Source organism: Pipra filicauda, unplaced genomic scaffold (assembly GCF_003945595.2).
Source record: "Pipra filicauda isolate LSUMZ 115617 unplaced genomic scaffold, ASM394559v2 scaffold47_size6085603_pilon, whole genome shotgun sequence".
Taxonomy (NCBI): Eukaryota; Metazoa; Chordata; class Aves; order Passeriformes; family Pipridae; genus Pipra; species Pipra filicauda.
The window spans coordinates 3,200,001-3,224,448 of NW_024104620.1; the positions used below are offsets into that span (position 1 = coordinate 3,200,001).

At 38.1% G+C, this 24,448-nt stretch overlaps 1 protein-coding gene across 1 annotated transcript in view; it reads left to right on the forward strand.

Annotated features, from left to right (window-relative positions):
* ARHGAP15 (Rho GTPase activating protein 15) overlaps nt 1–24,448 on the forward strand; it is a 331,328-nt gene that overhangs the window by 144,273 nt on the left and 162,607 nt on the right. Inside the window, exon 8 of the mRNA XM_027749003.2 lies at nt 23,246–23,344. Coding sequence (XP_027604804.1) covers nt 23,246–23,344 — 99 coding nt within the window. The remainder of the gene's footprint in view (nt 1–23,245; nt 23,345–24,448) is intronic.

Genomic DNA, 24,448 nt, shown 5'->3' on the forward strand with positions numbered 1-24,448 from the left:
AAGGAAAGGAAGTTACATGGAACTGAAATGAACTGAACGGGGCAAGTGGACACAGGTATGAAACGCGAACATGCAAAAGGCAAACGGAGCAAATGACCAGTAAAGGAAAAAGGGACACGACGGAGCAAATGAAACCTGTAACAATGCAACGTCCACTCCCCATTTAACATTCCACTCTTCCCCTTCCATTCCCTGTAAACTGAAACCTTCACCTTAACATGCCCCTGTCCACTTACCCTTCCTTCCTCCCCCTTACCCTTCCCCTTCCCCTTTCCCCTTCCCCTTCCCCTTCCCCTTCTCTTTTTTCTCATTTCCTTTCCTTTCTTTTCCCTTCCCTTTCCTCCCCTCTATCCCAGTTCACTTTACCAAGTCCAAACAAACCTTGTCCATGTTTCCTGGCAGACATCGTGCAAAATATACATGTGCACGTGCACCCATTAATATTTATTTAAAACTTAAATTGCACTGTATAATAATCAAAATAGATATATTTCTGAAATTATCACACATGAATGCTCAGGAAAAAAAAAATTCATCTGTTTTGTGCATGGCCTTTCCCCACAAACACAATGATTTGCTGAAAAGATTCCTTATTGTCAAACTCTAAATCTGTATTGATTGGTGCTAGATGGGAAAATCAGGTTGCATTGTAATTCCAGCTTGTTACCTCTGGTCCTGTGCTGGCAGGTACCTGCTATCTGTGCCCAGGGGTAACTGGTGGGATTTGCAGTGGCAAGGAGGGCACAGAAACCCCTCAGAACCACCGGTGACCCCACGGGCACCTCACTTCCCCCCGCAATCAATAACGCGGCACAGAAGTTATTACAGGTCTGGGCCTTTTTGACTTCAAAGCTGCTTAGGCTGTATGTGGCATTAATTCCCTCCTGTACAAAAATGTAGCTGATAATCACCAGGCTGAGGGGAGGATTTAGGAATAGAACAGCAGATTTCCTCACAGATTACAGCCTAAAACCTGGTTTCTTGGGATCAACGGGGATAATTAACTGTAGTGAAATATGTTACCTTTGTTGAGTCGTACCCGGGTGATACTTGTGTAAGGTACAAACGTTTGTGCTGCTGAGCCATCCTGCAGCTTCCCGCTGTGGAGATGCCATCCTTAGTGTGTATACCTTTTATGGGGACTTGTCAGGAGATAATTTAGGCAGCTGAGACCCTGGAAGAGTCCATGCAAAGATCTGCCGTCAGAGCTCAGGCCTGCACCACGTGCTTAATTTACCTGACTGTGGTTGGGGTCAAATTGTTTACTTAAGAACTCACCCCTCTGTCACCACGTGCTGATGGAGACTGCACCGAACGTCATTGCTCCGTGGAGTAGATGCTCACCCCTCCAGAAACTTGAGTCCCTCAAATTAAGGAGTTAGAACATGCTGATAGAATTCTTGATAGAAATTTGTTTGAATTTCATCAAAAGAGGGAGGTATCAGAGGCACGAGACGTGCAGGTCCCCAAGGGTGGTGACACCACTGGCTTTCCTTGGTCACGCCACCACATGGCCAAGTCACCCATGTAGGTGGGTAATACTTATGCCCAGGCTTGCACAGATGTGTAAAACATTAACTAGATTTCCTTATACAACCTTAAGTAAGAAAAAAAAAAATGTTTCCAGCCTGAAATTCAGAGTTACAATCCAAAAGAGACAGTTTGTTTCCCTCTTCTCAAAATGTGCTTTGTAACCACAACTTTTCATTGCTGTAGTCTGGGAGGTTGCCTGCTATTCTCTGAAGGATGGTGTAGACATTTATGAGGTTGCCATTTTTGTTCTAATCCTAAAGTAAAGTTCACATACCACCCTAGTGAACACACTGCCCAGCTCTCCAGATGTCCTTGTGTCAAGCAGACAGCAGACACAACATCCAGTTCATTTATTTTTTTTATAATGATTATTTTATATTTTCACAATGTCTATTGAAAACCAAGTGGTTTACTTACAAACTTTTCCTTTTAAATTTATTTACATTTTAAAAAACATGCAGAAAAATGGTTTGTTGCAATGCAACTCAATGGGTAAAGAAATGTGTAGGGATAGAAAAAATTAAAATATGCTTTTAATCTGGAAATGAAACCTTCAAAAAAAAGCTTTTAACAGTGGCCAGTATAAGTACAGGGGAACTAGTTTTAGGTGTGAATATAAATAAAGCTTAGTATAAAAGCAGTATGATGTCCAATAGTTCTCATTTGCTCACATCTCAAAACTGCTGTACTTCATTTTCTGTTAGTACAAACCATATAACAGAATATTAAGAGTCATTTGAGGTCATAATTAAAGTTCTTTGACATCTGCCTTTTTTCTGTTAGTCACGACTACCAGATGTCCATGTCATGGGAACTGAAAATTATTAGTCTAATCATGTTTTTAATAAAAAGTAACAGAAAGTTGTATATTTTAAAGTTTCTGAGCATAAGCTTGCCAGGCTAAAAGAGCTTGCAGGACTTCTTCCCTTTATTTTTATATTTGTCTCATGTTTTTCTGTTATTGTTTGCTTTATTGGTGCAGTGCTCTGTTCTTCCATCATGTGCATTGCTCAGCCAGTTTGACCCCACTGACAGAATGAACTGAGTTTAATATATATTTTTGTTAAACTGATACCTGCCTGTATTTCAGTCCACTGTGACTACACTGCTTGTTCCTTTACCTTTGTATTGATCAGTTTTATTTTATAGGGCAGCTGTACTAAGAACACTGTTGTTGTCGATTGTCTTTATTTCTACTCTCCTGCTGGTCTGTTCTTGCTGTATTGATTTGACTTTTTATGCATTGCTTTCCTTCTACCACATTAGCACCCATTCACCAGTTTAATGATCATGGCACTGTACAGAGTACAGTATATTGGCTTGTTAAATCATTTCCATCATATTAATTTCTACTTATATGTAGTACTGACCTATTTTTACTGTGCCACTTCCAAAATTGTCTTTGTTTATCCAATGCTGGCTGTCCTCCACTGCTATAAGCATCCCTACTTTTCTGTAGCTCTATTTTTAATGGCTTTTTGTTTTGTTTTGTTTCCCCTTCTCTCATGATTCCTTTTTTAGCCCTGTTGTTTGTTTTTTTCCTGTACTATTACTATGCTTTAAAACTTGTGGAGATGCTTAATTTGATGTTATGAGCTAATCTGTTTAAACACACAAGCTCAACTCTTCTTCTTTCTCTTTGTCCTTACACCTGGACATGATGGTATCTTGATCAAAGACCTCTGAGTTTTTAGTCTTAGATTTTTAGTTCCTGTTTGGATGAGGTTATTGGCACAGGTTGAGAGACCTGGATGCTGGGACTCCTTGGTGCCACACATTGTCATCTGTGTTATGCATTATATTATGTCATTAAAATATGCCACTGCTTATTTGGTCCTGGGGAGGATGGAGAGGAGATGGATGGAGAGCTCTGCAGTACATCTGGTTTTCAGATGTGTGAAGGGAAGGGGGGAAAAGGGAGATGGAGCAGGGGAAAAGCTAAGACCACCTCTCTCCTCTCAGGAGCAGAGGGTGCCTTAGAGGGGACTGAGGATGCCACACAGTGCCTGGAACCACATTTTCTGCTGAACATTTGGTGGCAGCAGGAACTAAATTGCTCATAACTTCCTTTGGAAATAGTGTCTTCAGTGCTGTTAACTGGGATATGAAGAGTAGGTTTTATGGACAGAGTTGGCGATGTGCTCCACCCTTTCATAGCAACATGTTTGTGATTAATAAATTGGGGGGGTTTTCCCTGTTTTTATTTCTCCCTCACCCTTTTAGTTTTGTCAATCAGAAATCATAGGCGTATTTGAATGGTGAAAAGCAGAACTTTAATCAATAGAGCTTTAATCAATCAATTTATCTGGAGATTCCTCACATATCTCCAAGCAAATTCTTTGCCTACATTAGCCATAGGCATGTTCTGACTCAAGATTGGGGTTATTTAACTCTTTTTATGGCCTGATAGGTTCACTTTACCCAGGGGATAATAGAGTGTAGACCTGGTATGATAATACTTTGTTTTTCCAAGCCAAGTTAGAGGCAGAGCTGAGTAGGGCAAAACCTAATCTGTGATTTTAGTGGATAACCTGACAGACAGTGTGGAAATTTGGGATGTGCACAACTTACTCAGTTCCTAGTTCATGATGTGGTATGGAAGTCTGGGTTGCTGATTTATTAATTTTTTTTCTGGTTCACAAAAAATGCAAAAAAACAAATCTAATAAGTCAGGTTTTATGTGTAGTCTGGCCATGAAACAAACTTTTCTGAAATATGTAATGAAAAGTGACATCACACTCATCACTATCCTGTTTTAAATTTAAACTACACTGCCTTGCATAATCAATTACTTACAGAAAATTGTAAAGCCCTTAAAATTCTGAAATGGTTTCTGGCATTTAATTATATAAGATTTTTGACCTGGCTAGGCAGATAATGTTAACACAGCTTTAATACTAAACAAGACTGAACATGTGTGTGCTTGACTTTTATTAAACTCCTACTGAAGAAACAGATTAATTGGAGGCTGATTCATTGGTGAACAGGCGTTAAAGACAGAAGGACCTTCTCACATTTTGTTCTGTTACCCAGGCTTATGCCATCTCAGGTTGGCAAGGAGATCCCAACTGTAGTGTTTTGAAATGTAACTGAAAGAAATTTTAGAATAACAGGTGCAAAAAAAAAAAAAAAAAAAAAAGAAGAAGAAGAGAAACCAAAAAAAAAAAAAAAGAATCCAACCCCTCTATACACACACAAAAAAAAAAAAAAAAAGAGGGGAAAAAAAGTGAGTCATTTTCAAAATGCTGCTCTGATTCCTTCCTAGTCTCTTGTGCCAAATGACCACCTGACACCTCTCTGACACAGGTATTGCCCAGATAGGTTTTCATTAGTGATGTTAAAAGTGTAAATGGGATCATGGGAGCCAGCATCTGTCATGATGATTTCCTACATGATTATTACTTCTCCCTGCCTTAGAACAATTTTTAAGAAGATGTGTACAAGCTGTGATTAAACCACTTCAGATTAAGCTCAAAGTAAATTGAAAAAGTCCTTCTTAAAGCTCTCATTTAACAGTGCTTTACATCCATCTGCAAAATCAGAGCTTTGCTTGCGAGCACCCTCGGAATAGCCCACTTCCCACAAGGTAGCAGAGGTTAAAAATAAAATAGCAAGAAATCCGTGGCAAAGCACATGTGAGATTAACGGGGTGAAAGTACCGGAGTGGAGAGCTGTTTTCTTCTGTCTGAGCTCCTCGTTCTGCCGCACAACCCCCAGTCTGGAAATCTTAACACTGACACTTTTGTACAGATCGGTTTGTTAGCGATTTCAGATTTTAATTCAGCACCCTCGCTTGATTATTACTGACATTTCTTTTCTGTAATACCAGGAGAGAGAGAGAACGTGTATAAACAGATTTTTGCATGAACTAGGTGGTGGGCAATTTTGACATCAGCTCCCGAAACTTGAGAGAAATGCGTTTGCTTTCAAGGTGTATTTCTGGGATTAAAAAAAAAAAAAAAAAAAGGGAGATGTGATCTGGGAGGCTCAGCTGTGCTCTTTGGTAGCTCCAGGTGGAATGCTGCCGATTTCTGGGTGTTTGTGGGAAGCGGGAGACTCTCCTGCCTTTATTTGGTTCTTGTGTGAAAGTGGGAGAAATGAAAGTATTTTGACAATTACCCATTGAGCTTTTCACTTCATTCAAATCCGCGGCGCAGCGCTGAAGTTGGTGAGTGGGTGTGCAAGGGAGAAGCAGAAAAACAAAAACACGTACTATAAAAGCAGGCTAAAAGCTTGCACAGCCCCCTGCAAATTAAAATCCCTGCATTTTTAAACCATCTAGTCCTCTATCTTCGTTACTCCTGAACATTAAAGATACTGGTAAAAATTAACCTCTGATGTAAATCCCTTGGGTTTAAATATATTATACAGCTTAATTTATGAAATGGTTTGGATCTGTTATGTTTTATGAATGTTTATTTTCCCCTTACAATCCAAAATTGTAGAATCTAAATACCATTATGAAATTGTGAGCTGAATTACGTTCTCTTACAGGTTTGTGTGTACACTTATGCTTATTGTTGTGCAGCAATAGCAAAAAATATTTGGGGAATTATTAGTACAGCTGTTTCCAGGATTAGGGGTAAAATGCCTTTTTTTTATGCTTTAGTTATTAGTTCGTTATATCTGGCATTCTACAGGTAAAAACATAAAACCCTAAATTGAAAGCTAAAAAAAAATACTAAAGGAAATGCATTTAAACCAAGATTCTTATCTAATGTTGTAGCTCAGCATATTTTCTGGGTTTCTAAATATAATTTATGAACTGATTTTTCAGCTGTATATATTAAGTCCCTGAGCTGGATTACAAAAATTTAATATAAAATACAATACATGTACAAGCAGTTTAAAAAAGGTATCTCCATGGCTATATATCATAATAAACTTTCTTAATATTTGCATTGCAACAGCTGATTTCTGATTTTTTTTTTTTTCTAGTGTAATAGAGCTAAAACACAATAGCTGAAAGGTGAACTTTTTTGTATTTCAACATTCCTAGCCTGGTAAAATTGTTCCGCTTGCTACATGATGTTATAAATATCAAGATTAGTTTCTTCTAAAATTACCAGTGCCAGCTGCATTCAGTTTCACATATTCTATAGTATTTTGTTACCAGTGTTCTCAGTTTAGTGTGAGGGGTTTAAAAATCAAATTAGTCACAAAAATCTCCAATATTAAAATCTGTTTATATGTTCCCCATGTATTTTAAATGTTGTCCATAAATCCATTTGCCTTGCTGAGTCAAATACTTCCAGTAATATCACTGTTCTCCTTTCCTTTTAGCTCAATATGCTCCTACCCTAACAATAACCATTTTAATATCTTCCCTGGTACCCAGCACCTACAATTTAGATAACTGGCAATCATGAAATTATCTGTAGCAGTGGCTGGTCTATTTTTGCCTGTAGATTTTTTAAACATGAAAGCATAAATATATACCTATATTCTTTCTTTAAAAAAATAATCCACTTCACTCTATTTTGACTGCAGTAGTCAAAGAATTTTTTAAGAATTTAATTGAATCATGAACTCTATTAGTACTGCAGCAGAAAGTAGCAATTTCTGCCATCCTGAAGTCCTTACAAAATCTTGCTTTTGAACCTGTGTGTATTTAAGTTCTTCAGCTGACATCCTTTCAGTCTGGGAATCTGACATACGGCCACTAAACCAGGATTAATTGAGCACTTCTGTGCAGTACAAAACATTTTTATATATTGACAAATATTTCTAAAAAATGGATTGGTATTTTTGCTGTTAATTGTTTCATTACTGACCTTTACCTCTGTAGACATATGCAGTTTTCGTTTTTTTGGGAGAGACTTTCAAAATATTTTTTTTTTAAGTGTCCAATGCTCAGTGCTAGCAGTGACATTTTTACAGTCTATTCAGAAGCATATATTTCACTCTTTTGTATCTCATTTCTTTCTATTTATTTAAAACAACTTAGCATGGAAAATCTTGCAGATTTAAGTGACAGTGATGATGTACAATATGCATAAAATGAGCCTGTCCCTACCCGTGGTGTGTATTGCTAGGGACTCCATTGCAATATTTACAGTTAAACTAAACTTTTTCAAATGAAGCAAAATTGCATTTGTTTTGCAGATTTGCTCATCATTAAATGTGAAACATTTCACATTTGTCTTTTTGAGTAATTGGCTTTTTAAAATGATAAGGTGCTCTGAACACTTGTTATGTGGATAGGTCTGACGTTGTATCCCAGAAATCCATATGCCATACAGACAGAACAGAAGAAAGATATTCACAAGCATGTCACAGATTGGACTGAAGCAAGCCAAAAACCAAAGTGCCATGGCATTAACAATAGCACCAGATTTACTGTCACGATTGCAATCTGTGCTGTATCATAGACAGAAGGAGAACTTTTGATAGGTAACACCTCAGTGTTTTTTAAATCTTTTTGGCAAATTATCATTTTCATTATATTTTTGCCTGCCATATAATATTATTATAATTGTATTAAGTCACTCTCACACACACACACACACATGCACACGCACAAAGTTTATTAGCCCTCAACAAAAGGGCTGATTTATCTCCCGTGCTAACTATTCTTCAACAAATAGGAAGGTATTTTATTAAAAATTAACACACATTTGAGGGCAAATCATCCACAAAAGTAGCAGGGATTTTTCAAATGGGCATTAAGTTAATAAAATCTTATTTAAGAAAGTCTTAGCTAATAAAATCTTAGCTAATATAGCTAATAAAGGTACAGAAAAAAGCCATGTGCACCAATAACAACTCAACAGCTCAGAAGTTTCCAAAGTTTGAAGGTGATAAAGAAGCAAAATTAGGGGAAAAAATTTTTTCTGGGGCTCAATCCCAACTGACTGCATTTTCCCATTGCAGGCATGTAGATGTTTCTTTTTGACCATAAAATTGTACATTTTCTTCTCGTGTAAAAAAAGCTGCATAAAGCAGATTTGGCAATACCATAATTCATGTTGAGCTCTGGTAAGTGCTGAAAAAGATTTACAAACTCACAGCTTGACACTGAGCCCACATGTTGGGTAGAGTAGAGAAAAAGCTCTAGAAATACTACATAGAGCTTCCTGGCAGCAAACAGAGAAACATCAGTCAATTGTTTTTCTGAATTGAAAGCCACCTTGGGACCTTGTTGAAAATAACGTCTCTGCCTATCTTTTCTGCAGTTTAAATTACCTGGCTGGGGGAGTTGTCCTGGGGCCATTCACAATAGGCTCTTTAGTGAAAGAAAAACACTGAAATTCTCACTTTGTATGAATTATAGATTTGAAACACAGTTCACGTAGGAAATGAGAATCGCGACAGCGCAGGCAAACCTACCTAAACACAAGTCTGGGTGTTGCTACCTTCTTTGCACTGGAAAATACTTTTTTTTTATACTTTTTGAGCATCCTCTTCTGCAAGCCTTCATCTCAGATATCTCCCTTGTCTGAAATCATTGGAACTACTCGTGTGAGAAACGGTTGCTTGCATAATTTAGCTCGCTACGTTGTACTTAAAACTATATTGGCAGCTTAGTTTGGGCTTGATATTCTTTGAAACGTTTCAAAGTTTACAGTGGTGCTGCTGCTGTGTTTTGCATTCGCTCCCATAAAATACTGTGTTGCCACAAAATGTTGTGGGAGCTTCATTTAAATACCATGAGCTGTGCACGCCTGCCTGGAGTCTGGGGAAAATCAGAAATTGCTTTAAATTTTGTTTGAAACCAACAGTAGTAAATTTTTAACAACTTTCTTTTTTTTCCTCTCCCAGTTTCTAAAGGTTTGGCAAAGCGTATGATGGTTTAGGTTTGCTTCAGTTTGAGGGGAGCATCTACACATGTCTCAAGTCTCCACTCATGCTGATGGAGACATTGCTAAAGATAAATTATTATTAGCAGCAGCTCAACTTCCACTTTCCTGGATTTTTCTTGTTACTGTGATTTGTGTAGGGAGGAAACACGTGAAAGGGTTAAAGATCTAAAAGGTGAATCCTCTTTGAGGATGTTGCCATGAGTGACAGCATGTGGTTTTACCTGCTCCCCCCTCTCAGGTGTGAAGGGATGTGCAGGTGTTTGATATTTTCTCCCAGACCTGGGACTGTTGGAGTTTACCACTCTGGGAAGGGCAACTCCTTGAATAAACCTAATTGTAACTCTCCTACCTGCTTGCAGAGCTTGACTGTCTCTCTGATCTTCAGTACCAGAGTCAATAATTTGTTTGAACAAGTTCTCCATCTAATCACTGACACGCTTCAAGCCTATAGTGAGCTCTGTATCCATGCAAATGCATCTTTTTTAAGTGCTTGTGTAGATTTAAGGGCATTGTTTCCTTGTAAAATGGAAATCAGAGATTTCCTCACATAAATGCTGCAGTCCTTAATAAGGGATGGATGAACAGCAACTTTCTAAGTTTATTTAATTTTACAGTAATTTTATCCTTATATTCCGTATTTGGGATATTTTTAAAGAAGAGAAATAACACTTTTAAATCTGTATCAAATCAAATGCCTCAGATTTTCTTCAACCACTCTTATCTTCTTAGAGTAGTCACTGAATGAATGGTTTCAATTCAGAAATTAAAGGCATTTATGAACAGATTTTTTTCAACTTTATCAGCTGCTGCTCAATTCTCATTGTATTGATATAATGGTACTTCAAGATAAATAAAGAAATTTGGGACTTGAACAATTTAAATAACGAGACAGGAAACCGGATTAAAATGGGGACCATTCACGCTCCGCACGACAGCTCGGAGGACTCTGGCAGAAGAGTAACCAGCTCAGTGAAAAATCAGAAACTGTGATTGCTACTTAACACTGCAGCTTTTCACAGTAGCTCAGCATAAAGTTATTTAGCACAGGTGTTTCTGTAAGTCTGATACATTGGGAAAATTCACAAGGTTCTCCGGCTCTCTTGCTCCGTGTCGGCTGTGAAGTTGGTCCTGCGAAGCAGCAAGCGGGTTTCTAGTAGCAAAGAGAGTGTGGAGGCAAATGAGCAAGTTCAAAAGTAGGGACTGATCTAGATTCACTTGCTTGGTTGCTAATTTTTGTAACACGTGACAGTAGTGAGGTGAGTGACCTGTCATTGAGCAAAAGCAGCGAAAAAGAGGGATGAGTTATGGTTCGGAGTTAAGCGTGAAACTAAGATCCTGTTCTCTCTGTCGATAAAAGCAGCTTTCCAAATAACATGGATATCAGTCCCCCTCCTCTGTTAAACAAGGGTTTTGATAAATATTCACCTATTTTAGTATTTCTCACTAGTTTGTTTGGGCATGGTGTGTTTCTCTGTTATCAGCCTGCTGGTTTGCATTTCAACAAGAGATAAAATTGGTATAATTGAATTTCTAAACACCTAAAAAAACTCTCAGCAATTTTTTTTTCTTTTATTTCTCAAGTTCTGGCAGTATCTAATTTATGGCTTAATTCTTTGTAAGGTCGTCCTCTAAATGAATGACTCCTAGTTAATCTCAGATATTATGAGCTTGGCTGTGATAGAGAATCAGCTCATCTGTCCTCAGAAAGAAAAGAGTGAGTTATGTGGATTGTTGACAATTGAAGACTAAGAGTTTAGCTAAAAGCTAGGTACAGTTTCTTACATAGTTGTTTTTCTCTCATTATTTTCAAGATATTTTGGCTGTCTTTTTAATAATATAGCCAACACTTAAAAAAAATCATACTTTTTTTTTCTCCAAGTAGGTATATAAGATTATTACTGCGTGTTTCCTTCTAACAGCGAAGGAGCCAATAGATGGTGGGGGGTTTTTTGTAGTTATTTTTGGTTTTCTCCCCCTCTAATTCCTTGATGAGGCATTCTTTTCTCTCAATTGGGCTGAAAGGTATAGCTTTCTTTTACTGTTAGGCTTACAAGTGATAGCTAACTTTATTTCTTGTGGTTCTGCTGTTAATTTACATGCAGCTCTTACTGGCTGTCACTAACATATCTTTTGTTCCCTGAATTATTCGCTCTGTGAATAAATATAACTTTTCTGCTATTTTCTGCTCAGGCTGATTGGCTCATTTCACTCTTGTGACTGAAAACAGCTCAAGCACTCAGATTCTGCACGTTGCCTATTTCTTAATGAAGTACCTTGCTGAATCAGGGCTACCGTGTTCCGGCAGATGAAAGGGAAGCACATGAGAAGCTGCACTGCCAGGTTCTGCTTTGAATGTTTTCCTTTTAATCAATTTTTAGACTTATTAGCATAGAGGATCATGGTTTTTGAGAAACAAATAAAAGCTTCAAGTCTGAGTCTTGAAAGCGTTGGGAAATGTTAATGTAATTGGTTCTGTTTATAGTTCAAACTCGCTTGCATGTCTCTGCTTAGACACGACTGGTAGAGTTTGGCAGCTGGTAGCTCTTCCAGCTCAGCTCTAATAAGTTAGTACCCCAAATCACTGGGAAGTAACTTATGAATTTCCTTTGTCAGAATCAAGATTCTGAGAGCATTCTTAATTATCTTAGTGGTAAGAGAACGTTGTAAGTGTTAGGTCATGGGTCGGATTGTAACATAACAACGGTAACATAACACTTTCAAAAACTCAAGCCTGGAATTCCAGTTTCCTTAAGACTTTCTCTTTTACCTCTCAGTTTAACGTCTATGCTACTGATGGGATGTTGCTTTTGATTTGTCCTGTGTTGTGGAGTGTGGTGAGGGCGATAATGTACCCAGAATTTCGAACAACATGGTGAGGAGGGCAAGAAATGTGTGGGTCAGGGGTCTGTGAGGAGATGCTCTGGTCACAGCCCCTGTGTATCTGCACTTTGGGTTGCTGTATAACCACAGGTCTCTTGACACAGCATCCTCAGTGCTCAAATTAATATGCAAAGATGACACCTTTGGACAAGGAGGCCATGATGTGTTTTAAACCACTTCAGTTCTTTGCCATGGGTGCTGTACATTTACTAGTGGCAAGAAGTGAAGCAACAATAATGGTGTTAAAGGGATTCAGATAAATGTGGTTTTATGGCACGGAGAACTCGACCCCCAAATACTCGACCATTCCTGGCCTTGATAATTTTGTGTATTTTTAGCTTCCCTTATATTTAGATTCTGGAGTTCCTGAACAAGCTATCACCCCAAACCTGCATTTGCCTGTACTCCATCATCCCAAAGCTTGCAATAGAAACGAATATCAGGCTTTCAGACGCAGCATATTTAGAAAAGAGAGACCGTCTGCCAAATTCCCAAAATCCACTTCCCAATTCCCCTCACGAATAGCAGGAAATTACTTGTTATCAGTGGGTAATTCAGCCACAAACGTTATTGATTATCCAACCTCAATCTTTACAGTGTTGATGGCCAAATATTTTGCAATCATTCTCCCTATTTAAAACTAGAAGATGTGATTTTTATTTTGGAAAAATAGAGTTTTTCAAATTTTCTGCATGCCACATCATATTGTGGCGCGTCCCTCCAGATTGTCCAGTGTGATAGTCAGAAGCTTGACTGACAGATGTCAAAGTGTACATCATGTTCTAATACATGAGAAAAACTTATATTATTTAAAAAAAAAAATCAGGTACTTGCAAAAACTATACATATTTTTAAAATAATGTTTTTTCTTTTAGTGTTTTTTATTTGGTATATCCCAGTGCATACCAGAAACTCTAAGATCTAGAGAGGAAGTATGTGTTTCTTATATTTTTTCCTAATTTCACTGTATTTCTTACAATTGCAGAAGTTGATCCAAGTAGGTTCTCTTCTTTCTGAGCTACACAGTTAGACAAATGAGTAGTTTTTCACCCAATGACCACTGGCTGACCAAACTCAGTTAGTTTAAGAAATTCCCCGAGTTTTGAGCTATATTCTTCCTGCATAGAAAAGCTCCACTTAGCCACTTATTGTGATGAGATGATTTGATATTTTGGTTATACATTATTTTTAAATAACATTTTCAGTAATCTTCTGTCATTACTAAACTACCACATAGAGCAGTTGATAAACTTAAAGGCCAGTGCAGTTCCAATGCTGCCAGTGCAGTTCCAGAATGACTAAATAAAAATCCAAGGATCCTCCAACACTTGAAAACTGGTTTGAGACTATCACAACACTTTGGAGACAGAAAAAGTCCCTTTTTTTTTAGATTACAAGAGTTTCTAACTTCAAAAATTAGAAGATATTATTCTTTGAATTAAACACTGTTTCCATACTATCTATACTGTGATGGTGCTTATTACTTAAAATAACTTCATTCACAAATGAGATAAATGTCAAAACTGTGTAAGAATGGTTTGGGAACTGCACTGGCAACCTGGAAATGTTCAAGGCCAAGCTGGATGGAGCTTTGAGTAATCTGATCTAGTGGAAGGTTTCCCTGCCCATGGCAGGGGAATCAGATGATCTTTAAGGTCCCTTCCAACCCAAACCATTCTGTGATTCTGTGATTTGAAATGTATGTGTTCTTCTGTGCTCAGTTAAGAGCCATATTACCTCTGAAAGTTTTCTCACAAGGTTGTGACTCCTTAGAGACTAGAGCTCAGATAGGTGACAAAATGTATTCGTCTTTGTCCTGAATCTCAACAGCATAATATTTATTAAAGCACTAATTTTTTAAAACAGAAATCTTTTCAGTTGTTGTAGTTGGAAGTATTTGTTTTCTTAAATGGATGTAATAGCCTTATTCAAAACATTTTTCATCCTGCTTAGCTTTTCCTAATATTTACATACAAATAAAAAAGGAAAGAGGCAAACCTGAGATGTAATGCATTGTTTGCTCCCTGCATGCAAGGGAAGATAATAACCAGTATCTTTTCCTGCCTGCATCACTTAGGAACTTGACACAGCTGGCAGAGTAAGTGTTCAGATCGTGGACCAACTTTGATGTTGTACATTGTTATTAAACAATAGCTGGCATGGCTGTGTCACAGCAGGATATTGCACTTACCGTTCAGCAGACCTGTTTTTACAGAAAGGGATCTCCTGCCTCTTTGCCCCAGGCCACAAAAACCTTTACTGCAGAGATGATGCTTTGGATCTCAAACAGTAGGAGGAACCTTGTGGTGTTGTATTGGCTTTTGGGAAGTTAGTAAAATAACATATACAGCTATTTTGGAAAATGACCACATGTTCTACATGCTCACTACACAGTTCTGAGTCACAAGAAAAAAAAAAAAAGGCAAAAGAAACTATCCAAATGAAAAGAAAATGGTAAATATAACAATGAAAATCCCATTCAGTAGTGCTGTTTTATCTCTAAGAGATGGTTTATTCAGCAGCAGGTACCAATCCCCACAAGAAACATCTGCTATCAGAGGATTTTCAGGTACACCTTTGTTCACTGCTCACTGAATTTGTGTCAGTATTATAATTCAGCAGGTTTCTGCTTTTCACACAACCCAGGATTAGCACTGACTTGGGCTGGAGGGCATTCAAGCTGCTTTTCTTCTTTTAGCTATATTTCTCTGTAAACATCTAATTGTTTCAAAAAGTGATGTACAGTATGCAAAAACCTGAATTCAATGCAAATAAGCCTGTGCAGCTCTAAACTTAACAGGTGTTCTCATTAGTGTAAGTAGACAAGGAACGATTCTTGAAAGTTTTATAAACACTTATAATCATGGCCAAATACAATACTATAAGTATAAAGATACTTACAACAACATCTCTTTTCTCTTATTGTGCAATCTCAGCGCTTATTAATAGGAGACATGTGTCCATAAATGAAATACTAAGAGCCAACACTGGCTTCTTCCTGCAAATAATGTAGCTGTGAAATGCTCTGCTACTGATGAATAAATTTCTGGCTAAAATAAGAGTCAACAAAATGAAATCTTTACACATAGCACATATATATTTTAAATATATATCTTTGCCCGCTGTGAAAGCAGAGCATTCATTCTCCCTTTGATATTTTTGTTTGTTACAGGGACTTATCACGTTGAGTCTCACTCACATACATCATAAAGTGTTATAACATGCATATAAAATTGGACAGGAGGACCATTCATCACTAGGTATTGTCCAGCTGGTAAAACGAAGAAAGACAGGACTTCTCTGAGAAACCATTGCCAATATCTCTGTGTGTGGCTGTGTAATATATGACTTCAGATTGCAAAGGCAATAACAGTAAAATATTACCCCAAGGAGAAAAGTAACTTGCAGTAGGTATTCATACATTGCCTTTAGTATTCGTCTGTGGACAAAATGTACAATTGTCTATTCCCTGACTTCCCACTACGTGCAGACACGACTGAGTTGTGTCTTAATTATTATCTCCTGTTTCTCTGCTTTTACCAGTTTGGGGGCTACTTATTTCTTGCTCCCCAACACTGGTGACTTCCATTCTCCCCTGACTTTGGCTTGAAGGCTGTCAGAAGTCCATCCACGCTGCCCCGTGGCAAGGACAGCTCATCTGTGGGGCTGGAGCAGAGGGTAGCACGGGCAGGGGGGACACGGCAGGCTGAACACAAGTGGCTGACATACAGGATGGTCATCTGCTGCCTGTCTCACGTTTCTCTTTCTGCTCTTTACCCTCTGAAGGAAACCCTTGCTTTCAGAGGTCAATCTCAGTATTCCAACTGTCTCGCACAGGGGAGAATACCAGTACGGCAGATCAGCAGGAAATACTTCCCAGTGTATTCCCTGGATGTTTGGCAGAGAGTACTTTCTCTCCCTTACCTTCCCCTTTGCTCAAGTAGCATGTGCTTTCCTCTCATACACCTCCAAGGGCAGTAAGAAATGAGACCTGGAGTGATGGGTGCATAAGGAAGAATGACAAGTTGTTCCTTGAAATCAATGACATATCCCAGTACCCCTGGACCTTTCCTCCTCCAGAGAAACTCTGTGGATTTGAGCTCCTCTTCAAATCCAAGGAGGAGTTTTGGTGTCTCAGGACCTAATCAGCTTGGCTTGTGACCTCCTACTGTTTCAATATCTTCCATAAAAGCAATAAAAATCAGTTCTTCAACTGAGATCCTTCACAGCCTAGAAGGAAAGGAAAATTTTACTTTATAGCACAGAAAGAAGACTTGATTCTCTCCTTGCTAGTATTAATGTAATTCAATTGTATACTAAGAGTTCATGGCACAGCAAAAGGGAAACTTTAGGCTCAAAGAATTTTTCTTCTTCTTAACTGTCCCAGAGTTCATTATTTTATTACTAAATTATGTTGAAGGACTTAGTCCCAGGAATTCACCATGAAAATAAATTATCTGTTCTCCACTGGTGCAATATAGTTTTATTTAAAAATTTATTGTTTCTTGTAAGTTTGACCTCCAAATTTGAGACTGTCAAATCCATTTCAGAGCCACTGATGTGTATAATGCCAGCAGTAGTTTCACTAGAAAGCAACTTATTGTATATGAGAAGGTTGTTTTGATATGATGACCCCACAAAGGTTCCCAGAGAATGGATGTGCAAATCAGTCATACCACAAGGCAACACAATTGAGGAAATATCCTATAAACCTCTGGCAGCATTTGGTCTTACAATTTGTAATATTGCAGAAGTTGTGAAAACACAGGATCTGTTTGCTGCCTCTTTGCAATCCTTGGTTTTCACAGTCATTTTTACAGACTCAGAAAAAAACGGGGTAATTAAAACATAAGGTTCAACATCTTTAGATATGTAGAACATTTTCTGTTGCCTAAAACAAATATTCCCAAAGAAAGTATAAAACATTTTTCTGACTTGCAAAGTTTTTGCAGTCTATCATTTAAATTACTTAAATAAAGGGAGCTTTACTACTCCCAAAAGCTGAGAATATAACACCCGCCATGCATATTAGCTTGATCTTTTTGACAGACCAGAAAAGTGTTTGTGTGTGCCAATTAAAACAAAAATGGATCCCTAGTGGCTTGTTCCTCACACAACTTCTGAAGACTGCTATCATTGTATGCCGGGGTAACCCTGGATAAGGCGGCTCTCCAAAGTAAACAAACTTTTCAAAACTTTCATGACAGATGGGGGTTACAAATGCATTTTAATAAGAGAGTTGCCAAAGCAACTTTTTTGCAATCAGCATATATTTACTTAACATCTAGCAACATTGGGAACACAAGGCAGATACTTTCTCACCAAATTTTTTAACAAATATCTTTTTCTTTTTTTTTGAAAGATTGGTTGAAGACCTTTTCTCTCAAGCTGATATTTCCCCATCACTTCCATGTTAACTTTGCTCGACATCCAAAGGACTGCTAGATGGGTGAAGCCAGACTGTAATAGGAGACAGACAATCTGCTTGATAATGAAATTTTTTTGGTAGTCATAAACATCTTAGAGTCCTTTAAGTAATTTAACTATCAGCATAACCATGACTACCTCTGTTTGATAGGCTGGATCATAGAATGGATACATGATGCTGTACAAATATAATGCAGCTCAATACTGATCCTTTTTTTTCCTTCTATTTCCATTTTTTTACTATTAGATTCAGCTCACCACAGTACAGCACAGAGAGATATTTTATTTATCCTTTCGGCTGCTCACTCATACAGCATAAACATGGCCAAGAGACTGGATTATCTGTGAGAAAGAACTTAAGATCAACTTCCAGAAATGCAGTTAGACTTTTGACATGTTTTTTTAAAACTTGCATAGCTCGGTCCCCATCTAACTCAAATCCAGTTAATTAAACCACTAAGGAACATAGTGTCTCCCAAATTTAATTAATTCTACTTCTACTGGGGGTGTGGACTCATAAGTATCTATGTTTTATGTGTTTATAATCAAGTTATATTATATTCTAATGATTTTTTAAATTAATATTTAGAGAGAGAAAATTCCTAGTCTTCTTTCTTTCTTTTTTTTATTTTTTTGAATTGTCCTTTTGACTCTTTTCACAGCTTCCCTGTCCCAGCCCTGGTGGCTGCCATGCAAATGGAGAGTAGCGTGTCCTGTGTTACATGGGCTGGGTGGATAGATCCCATCCAACAAAAATCTCTCAGGAAAACAGAGGGAAAAGCCAAGATTCCTCTTCATTATGGGGAATCAGGTTGATTAACATGATCAGAAAAAAAAATCACCACTTTGTGAGAGAGCAAGGTGAGATGAAGGGAGCAGTGGGAAGGCGGAAAAGTGTTAACTTTGGAGCTAGAAATGCTCCAGCGACTCACATTTCCTTTTTTTTCCTACACATATCAAGGGCAGCAATCCCAATGCACAGTGCAACAAGAGGAACACATTTTATTGAATTTCTGCACGCAGAGGTATCTGTCAATCCAAGTTTAAATCACTTAGTGTTCACCACAAGCTGTGTGAGTCCCAGGTGGCATCAAAATTTCAGTTTTCTGCACTGAATCTTGCACTGGATTAGCAACTGCTGAAGTTTCCACGCTCCAAAAGCATCCAATAATCCAACATCGAACCATTGGGGTAGGATACATGAAGCTTCACCCCAACAGTCCACCAACTTGAACAATGACTTGTTTCAGTATTTGGCTGAAATAAGAACTGTGAGATGTTTTTTTGGTGGCCATGCATGAGCTATACCTGAACCACACACTTCCCAAGTTGCTCCCTCTGCTCCCTTTTGCTCGCTGCAGGGTACAGACTAAGTTTTTTTTGCTGCATTTCTCCTTCCCCACAGGATTCTTCACTTCCTGTGTTAAGGTTTGTTCTTGGCATTGTCTGAAAATAGTTCATCACTGCAAATAATAGTTCTGGCCACCAGAGATGCATAGGTACACTTTGAAGTGGGTGAATCAATAGGACGGGTTTGAATTTTTGTTTTGCTATGTGAATATATCGCCCTTTCCCATATCTCCGTAGAGTGCCTATCAGTAGGATTGCTAAAATTGCCTCCATCCCTGTTCTGCAGTTAAAATAAATTTAAGAATTAATGTATCTATAGAAATGCATATTGGTAATGAACTAGAGGGTTATCCTGAAGGAGACATTTTTCACAGCAGTGTAGCAATCCTCAGACCTGACTTTGCAGGAAAACTATGGACAGAAGACCCTGGGCTAATCTCATGGCACTTTTCTGGGTTTTATCTGCTGTTTTTCATTGGTATAAGCATACTCTGAAATGGAACAGTCTCTAAGACACATTCCAAAAGGTGATCCAGGTGACCTCTAAAGGTTTGGAAGTCCTGGAGGAACACAGCCATGCTCTGCACTATAGTATGTCCCAATGCATAACCTAGCACAGCAAAAATATATAATTTATAGGATTTTTAAGAACTGGTGATCCTAGGTAGCATCCAAAGTATATTTATATATTATAAAATAGTAAAGGTATTAATTAGATAGAGTGTCCTTTATTTCTTAAGGCTACAAGGATATCTTTCTGTTTAATAATTTAGGACCTTGTTGAACACCACCTTGGTACATCATTAAACTGACATGCAAAAGAAGCTCAAGCCTCCATTTGCAGCTTTATAAGGTGACAAGAGAAACCCTTAATAAGCCACAAATAGAATATCAGAAAAAGTGTTTCACACCTGCCCCTCTCACCACTTCCCACACGGTGTTGGCAGCCCAGCAGTGCATTGAATTTAGCACACATTTACCTGTGGCGAGCCTGTATTTTCAGAGGATCAATGCTTAGCAGCAGGACAGGATAAAACTACTGTGCGAGTGAATTCACCCTTTGAAGTAATTTTTCCAAGGTGTTGTAGCAAAAATAGAGGGAATCCAGGCAGCCTGGCTCTCCTATAGCCAACCTGAAGGGCATGGCAAACCAGAGCATTGATGTCAGTTGTCATTCCTCATGGGTATTTATTGCTGACAGCAGCAGCATCATTCTGCCTGGTAAGGTAATGCTAATTCCAGACTGTAGCCTTTGCAAAAATGAGAGAGGTATTTAAATAAGTGAAGTACCTGGCACAATGGAGTCTGGCAGCTCTAGATAGAGCACTTCATTTTCTTTTTTTTTTTCCCCCAGATTTGTCTTTCATTTGTTTCCCTGGCCCCTCTGTTTATTTCAGCAGTGCCTGACACAGGGATGGTGTGTTAACAGGCCTTAATATTGAACAATTTCTGCTTGTTGTTAGTTATACATCATTTAGGGCTGTGATCATAAATTGTTCAATCACGAGGTTTAGTCAAAACCAGCATTCTTCACTGATGTCTTTTCCCAAGGGTGTTGAAAATTTGATTGTTCAAAGTGCAAATATGGTTTAGCAATCCCTTCCAAGAGCCATTTATCAGAAATCCTAAGGAGGTAATATATAAAAGTGGGATAGAAAACCTGCACATTAAATGGGATTTACCAGCCAAAGCCTTTGGAACTGCTTGCCTGTGAATGACTGGAGTGGAGCAGAACAAAGTCAATTACTGACTGTAATTAAGGAGTGGATGCATTTAAACTGTAGAGAGCAGTAGCAGTCTTCTTGAAACTGTCTAGTTACTCTGAAGATTAGTCTGAGGAAAGAAAGAAAAGGACCTGAACTACATCTTACAGAAAGTATATTTTAAATGAATTCTCTTCCCTCCATTCTATGATCTGTTTTTACAGATTTGCTCATAAAACACTGATAATATATGATTATCAAAATAACACATTCAGACAAAGAAACTTTCAACATGTATTTTGCTTTGGTCTTGTTAGCAATGGAGTATCTCTTTTGCATATCATACAGTGCAAATATTTATGCAGTGCTGAATACTTGTATTTTAATAAAGCCTGAATTTACTGAACGGAAGGCTGAACTATGTTGTGTCCTTTTTAAGCCTTCAAAATACAGTAAATCTAATTACATATGTTGCTCTTACTTTGAAAATGTTATTCCATTTTATAATTTTAATAATGATTTGTTTATACTGCGAGAGAGGCATTAGATTGAATTGTTGCCTGTGTTTAGTCTAATTCATATCTGCATGTATACATTAATAAATTGTGATATCATATCATACATTTTGAACTCAAGCCTTGCCGTGTGAGCTGGGCACAGAACTGGAGGTCAGCTCTTTCTACTGCTCACCTTAAGCTGAATTTTGACCTTTTATATCCTTTCTATAAAGGGAAGGGTGAGTGTGTGAGTAGCGATTAACATTATATCTTGTGGACTAATAAGGGAATTAAAAGTCCCCTAATAAATAACTGTCCTATGTGCATGGGGAGCAATGGGGTGGCTGGAGTTTGCTCCTAACGGGTGTAGAAGGGACAGGATGGTATGAACATCTGCAGCCAGGCAGCGCCCGAGCCAGGGGACCATTCCCACATTCTCCACAGTGCTCTCACAGGATGTCTCCACTGGAGCTGCACTGACGGGATTTTCCTTAATGCTGATGACTTTGGAAACCTTCCTTGCAGGCATTTCCTCAATAAAGGCAGGGTTTTGGACAATTAATGAGACATTAAGCTGTTGTTTTGTTTTTTTAGGTTTTTTTCTTGGTAGTATTTCAGTTTTAAGGAAGATGCAGGGAGTACCCAGGCTGGTGAGGATCTGCTGTTTCTTTTTTGCTTCAGTAAAAACTCTTGACACGGTGGAGATGCAGTGAACAGTAGCACTTCATGTTGATGGATTTACATAAATAGGCTGTGCTAGGTCTTAATGGCTTTACTCTGCTTTTCCTCAAACTTTGGTCAGAAGGAAATCTCTATTGTCCACTATGTTCAGTTGTTGTCTGAAAAAAAAAACTGAATAGGTTTTGGTGAATAATACCATGTTCCAGTGAACATCCCAACATGCAGACATAACCTGTATCCCCAAAACACTGAAACTCAACTGTCCAATTCCGAAATGTGGATGTTACATTTTGCACAAGCAACTCTTAATAACAAGAAAATAAGAAAAAATTTTGGTTTCGGTGCTGACAGGAGCTGAGCTACTTTGGAGTGTGGGCATGATGAGCTCCTGTCCCTTCCAAAATGTAGGGGGGTTGTAGTCCTTCATTCACCTGTCTGCAAACACAGACAGCTGTTTTGTCTTGCTTATGCTCTGTGGCCTCAAGCACCTGGACTGCTGAATAATTCTGGGGCAAAGCCTCAGTTTTGCCATCTGTAAAATGATCGTTTCAACCTGTTGTGTGAAGTACCTGGAGGTTTCCTCTGGGGAAATATATAGATAGATAGATATGTAAAATAAAAAATGATGTATCATTACTATCCCAGTGGTTTACAGAAGTTCAGACCAACAGCATATACATGCATATTTCCACCAAATATTAGGTTAGGCACTGAAATAGCATTATCAGGGGATTGAATGTTCTTTTGATAAATATTCCCAGTGAGTGGGTCAAAAATGTAAATCGACTTCTATGCAGACAAACTGGGGATTTTTTTTTTCATGATAAATGGGCTCCTAATTACTCTGCTGCGGCCATCTTTGATGGTAATTTTTTTTTTAATGTGGAAGAGTGACATTATTAATTTTACCAAAGTGCTTGGAAGTGGACTCCGGAATTTCAGGTGTATAATATATGTGCAAATTCGAGAATGATGGTACCAGACATAAAAATAATAATACTAAAATAGAAAACTGCAAATAGCAAGAAATAATTCTCTTATTGCATTCATTTCTTTTCAGGGTGCTCTAATTTCATTTGAACTGTGTCTTACCGCACTGAGTTTCCTGGCTTTCCTTAACTTTTGTCACATTCCCATTATTTTTGCACTATTTGCGTTCGGTGGTTGCATTGCTGAGACAATATCTCGTTTGTTGTGACATATTCAAAACAGTTTTCAGACAGAGGTTCAAAACTCCTCAGTAAGTCAGCACTCCAGCAGATAATTCTTGGTACAAAGGAAGAGCACTTGGGGGACATAGGAGGGAAAACAGAGGAAAATCATCTGTCTGGTGTGTGCTTTACTTACCTGTGTGTGTCCATGCTCTTCCCAGATCACGACAGTGTCAGGAAATGAGTTCCTCCTCCAGTCGGATATCGACTTTCTCATATTGGATTGGTTCCACGCTATCAAAAATGCAATTGACAGATTGGTATGTATTTGTTTTGGCTGTTACCTTTATTAATTAAGATGTAGCAATTTCAACTTCATTTGCTCAGGCATCTCTACAGGTTTTAGGCAGTCAGCAGCTAGCTAGACGTTCCCTTCTCTGAAGGACATAAAAATATGTATGCAAATCTACTAAAAAATGTCAGATAAACAAGGTTGTTGCACAAAAATGTCATTTGATTCTTGCCTCAAAACGGAACGCTACATTTATTTCTCTGAAATAACAAGGACGTTGGCTTGCTGAGGGTTGTAAAAGCACACAAGCACTTAATAACTAATGAATTTCTGCTTTTTCTGTTTATGCAGCCTACAGTATATAATCTTCAATAGAACTATTAATACATTTGAGCCTTTTATGAATTTTTGTATTACTTATTCACAAGAATAACACTAGCAAATAATATTCCTTTGTAACTGATTGCTGTTATTCTCCCAGGAAGGCTGGGGGTTTTCTACTAGAAGTAAGCAGGGTTGCGTTTTATTAAAACAGTTTTTAATTACCAAACCAGCTTCAGCTGTAGCTTTTTCTTTCTTTTTTGCCACTCTCAGTACAAAATCCAAATGTCTTCCTGCTATCTCTGCCTGATCCAAGAACAATTATTTTTTTTTTTAGAGGGCACTGACTTTCCTTGTTCACTGCAGAATCTGGTGAGAGAAAAATATCCCCATTTCTTGCATTTTTCAGTGGTTTTGCTGCAGTGGAATTTGCAGCCTCTTTGAAAGGGTTAATCTCAACACAGCTACTGTTTCCTTAAAGAGCTACAAACATTCTATTACCCTGAGGCTATAATCAGCCAAGGAAAGTTTGATCTGATGATGTATGTCTTCATATTGTGCATTTCATTGGGTGTGTGGGGATATTGATATCCGACTGAAGATTTTGGGGTGGAGTTTTCCACGGAGAGTCAGAAAAAAAAAAATTTTTTTTGGCATATTATTCAGCTAAACATCCAATAGACTTGATTATATATATTATTTTTAGTGTAGCTATAGTAATATCGTGGCATCAGAGCCACAGCAGCAGCAGCTGGTGGGGCACAGCTGGCCCATGGCTGGGGCAGGGCTGGTCCTGGCCGAGGTTCTGCTC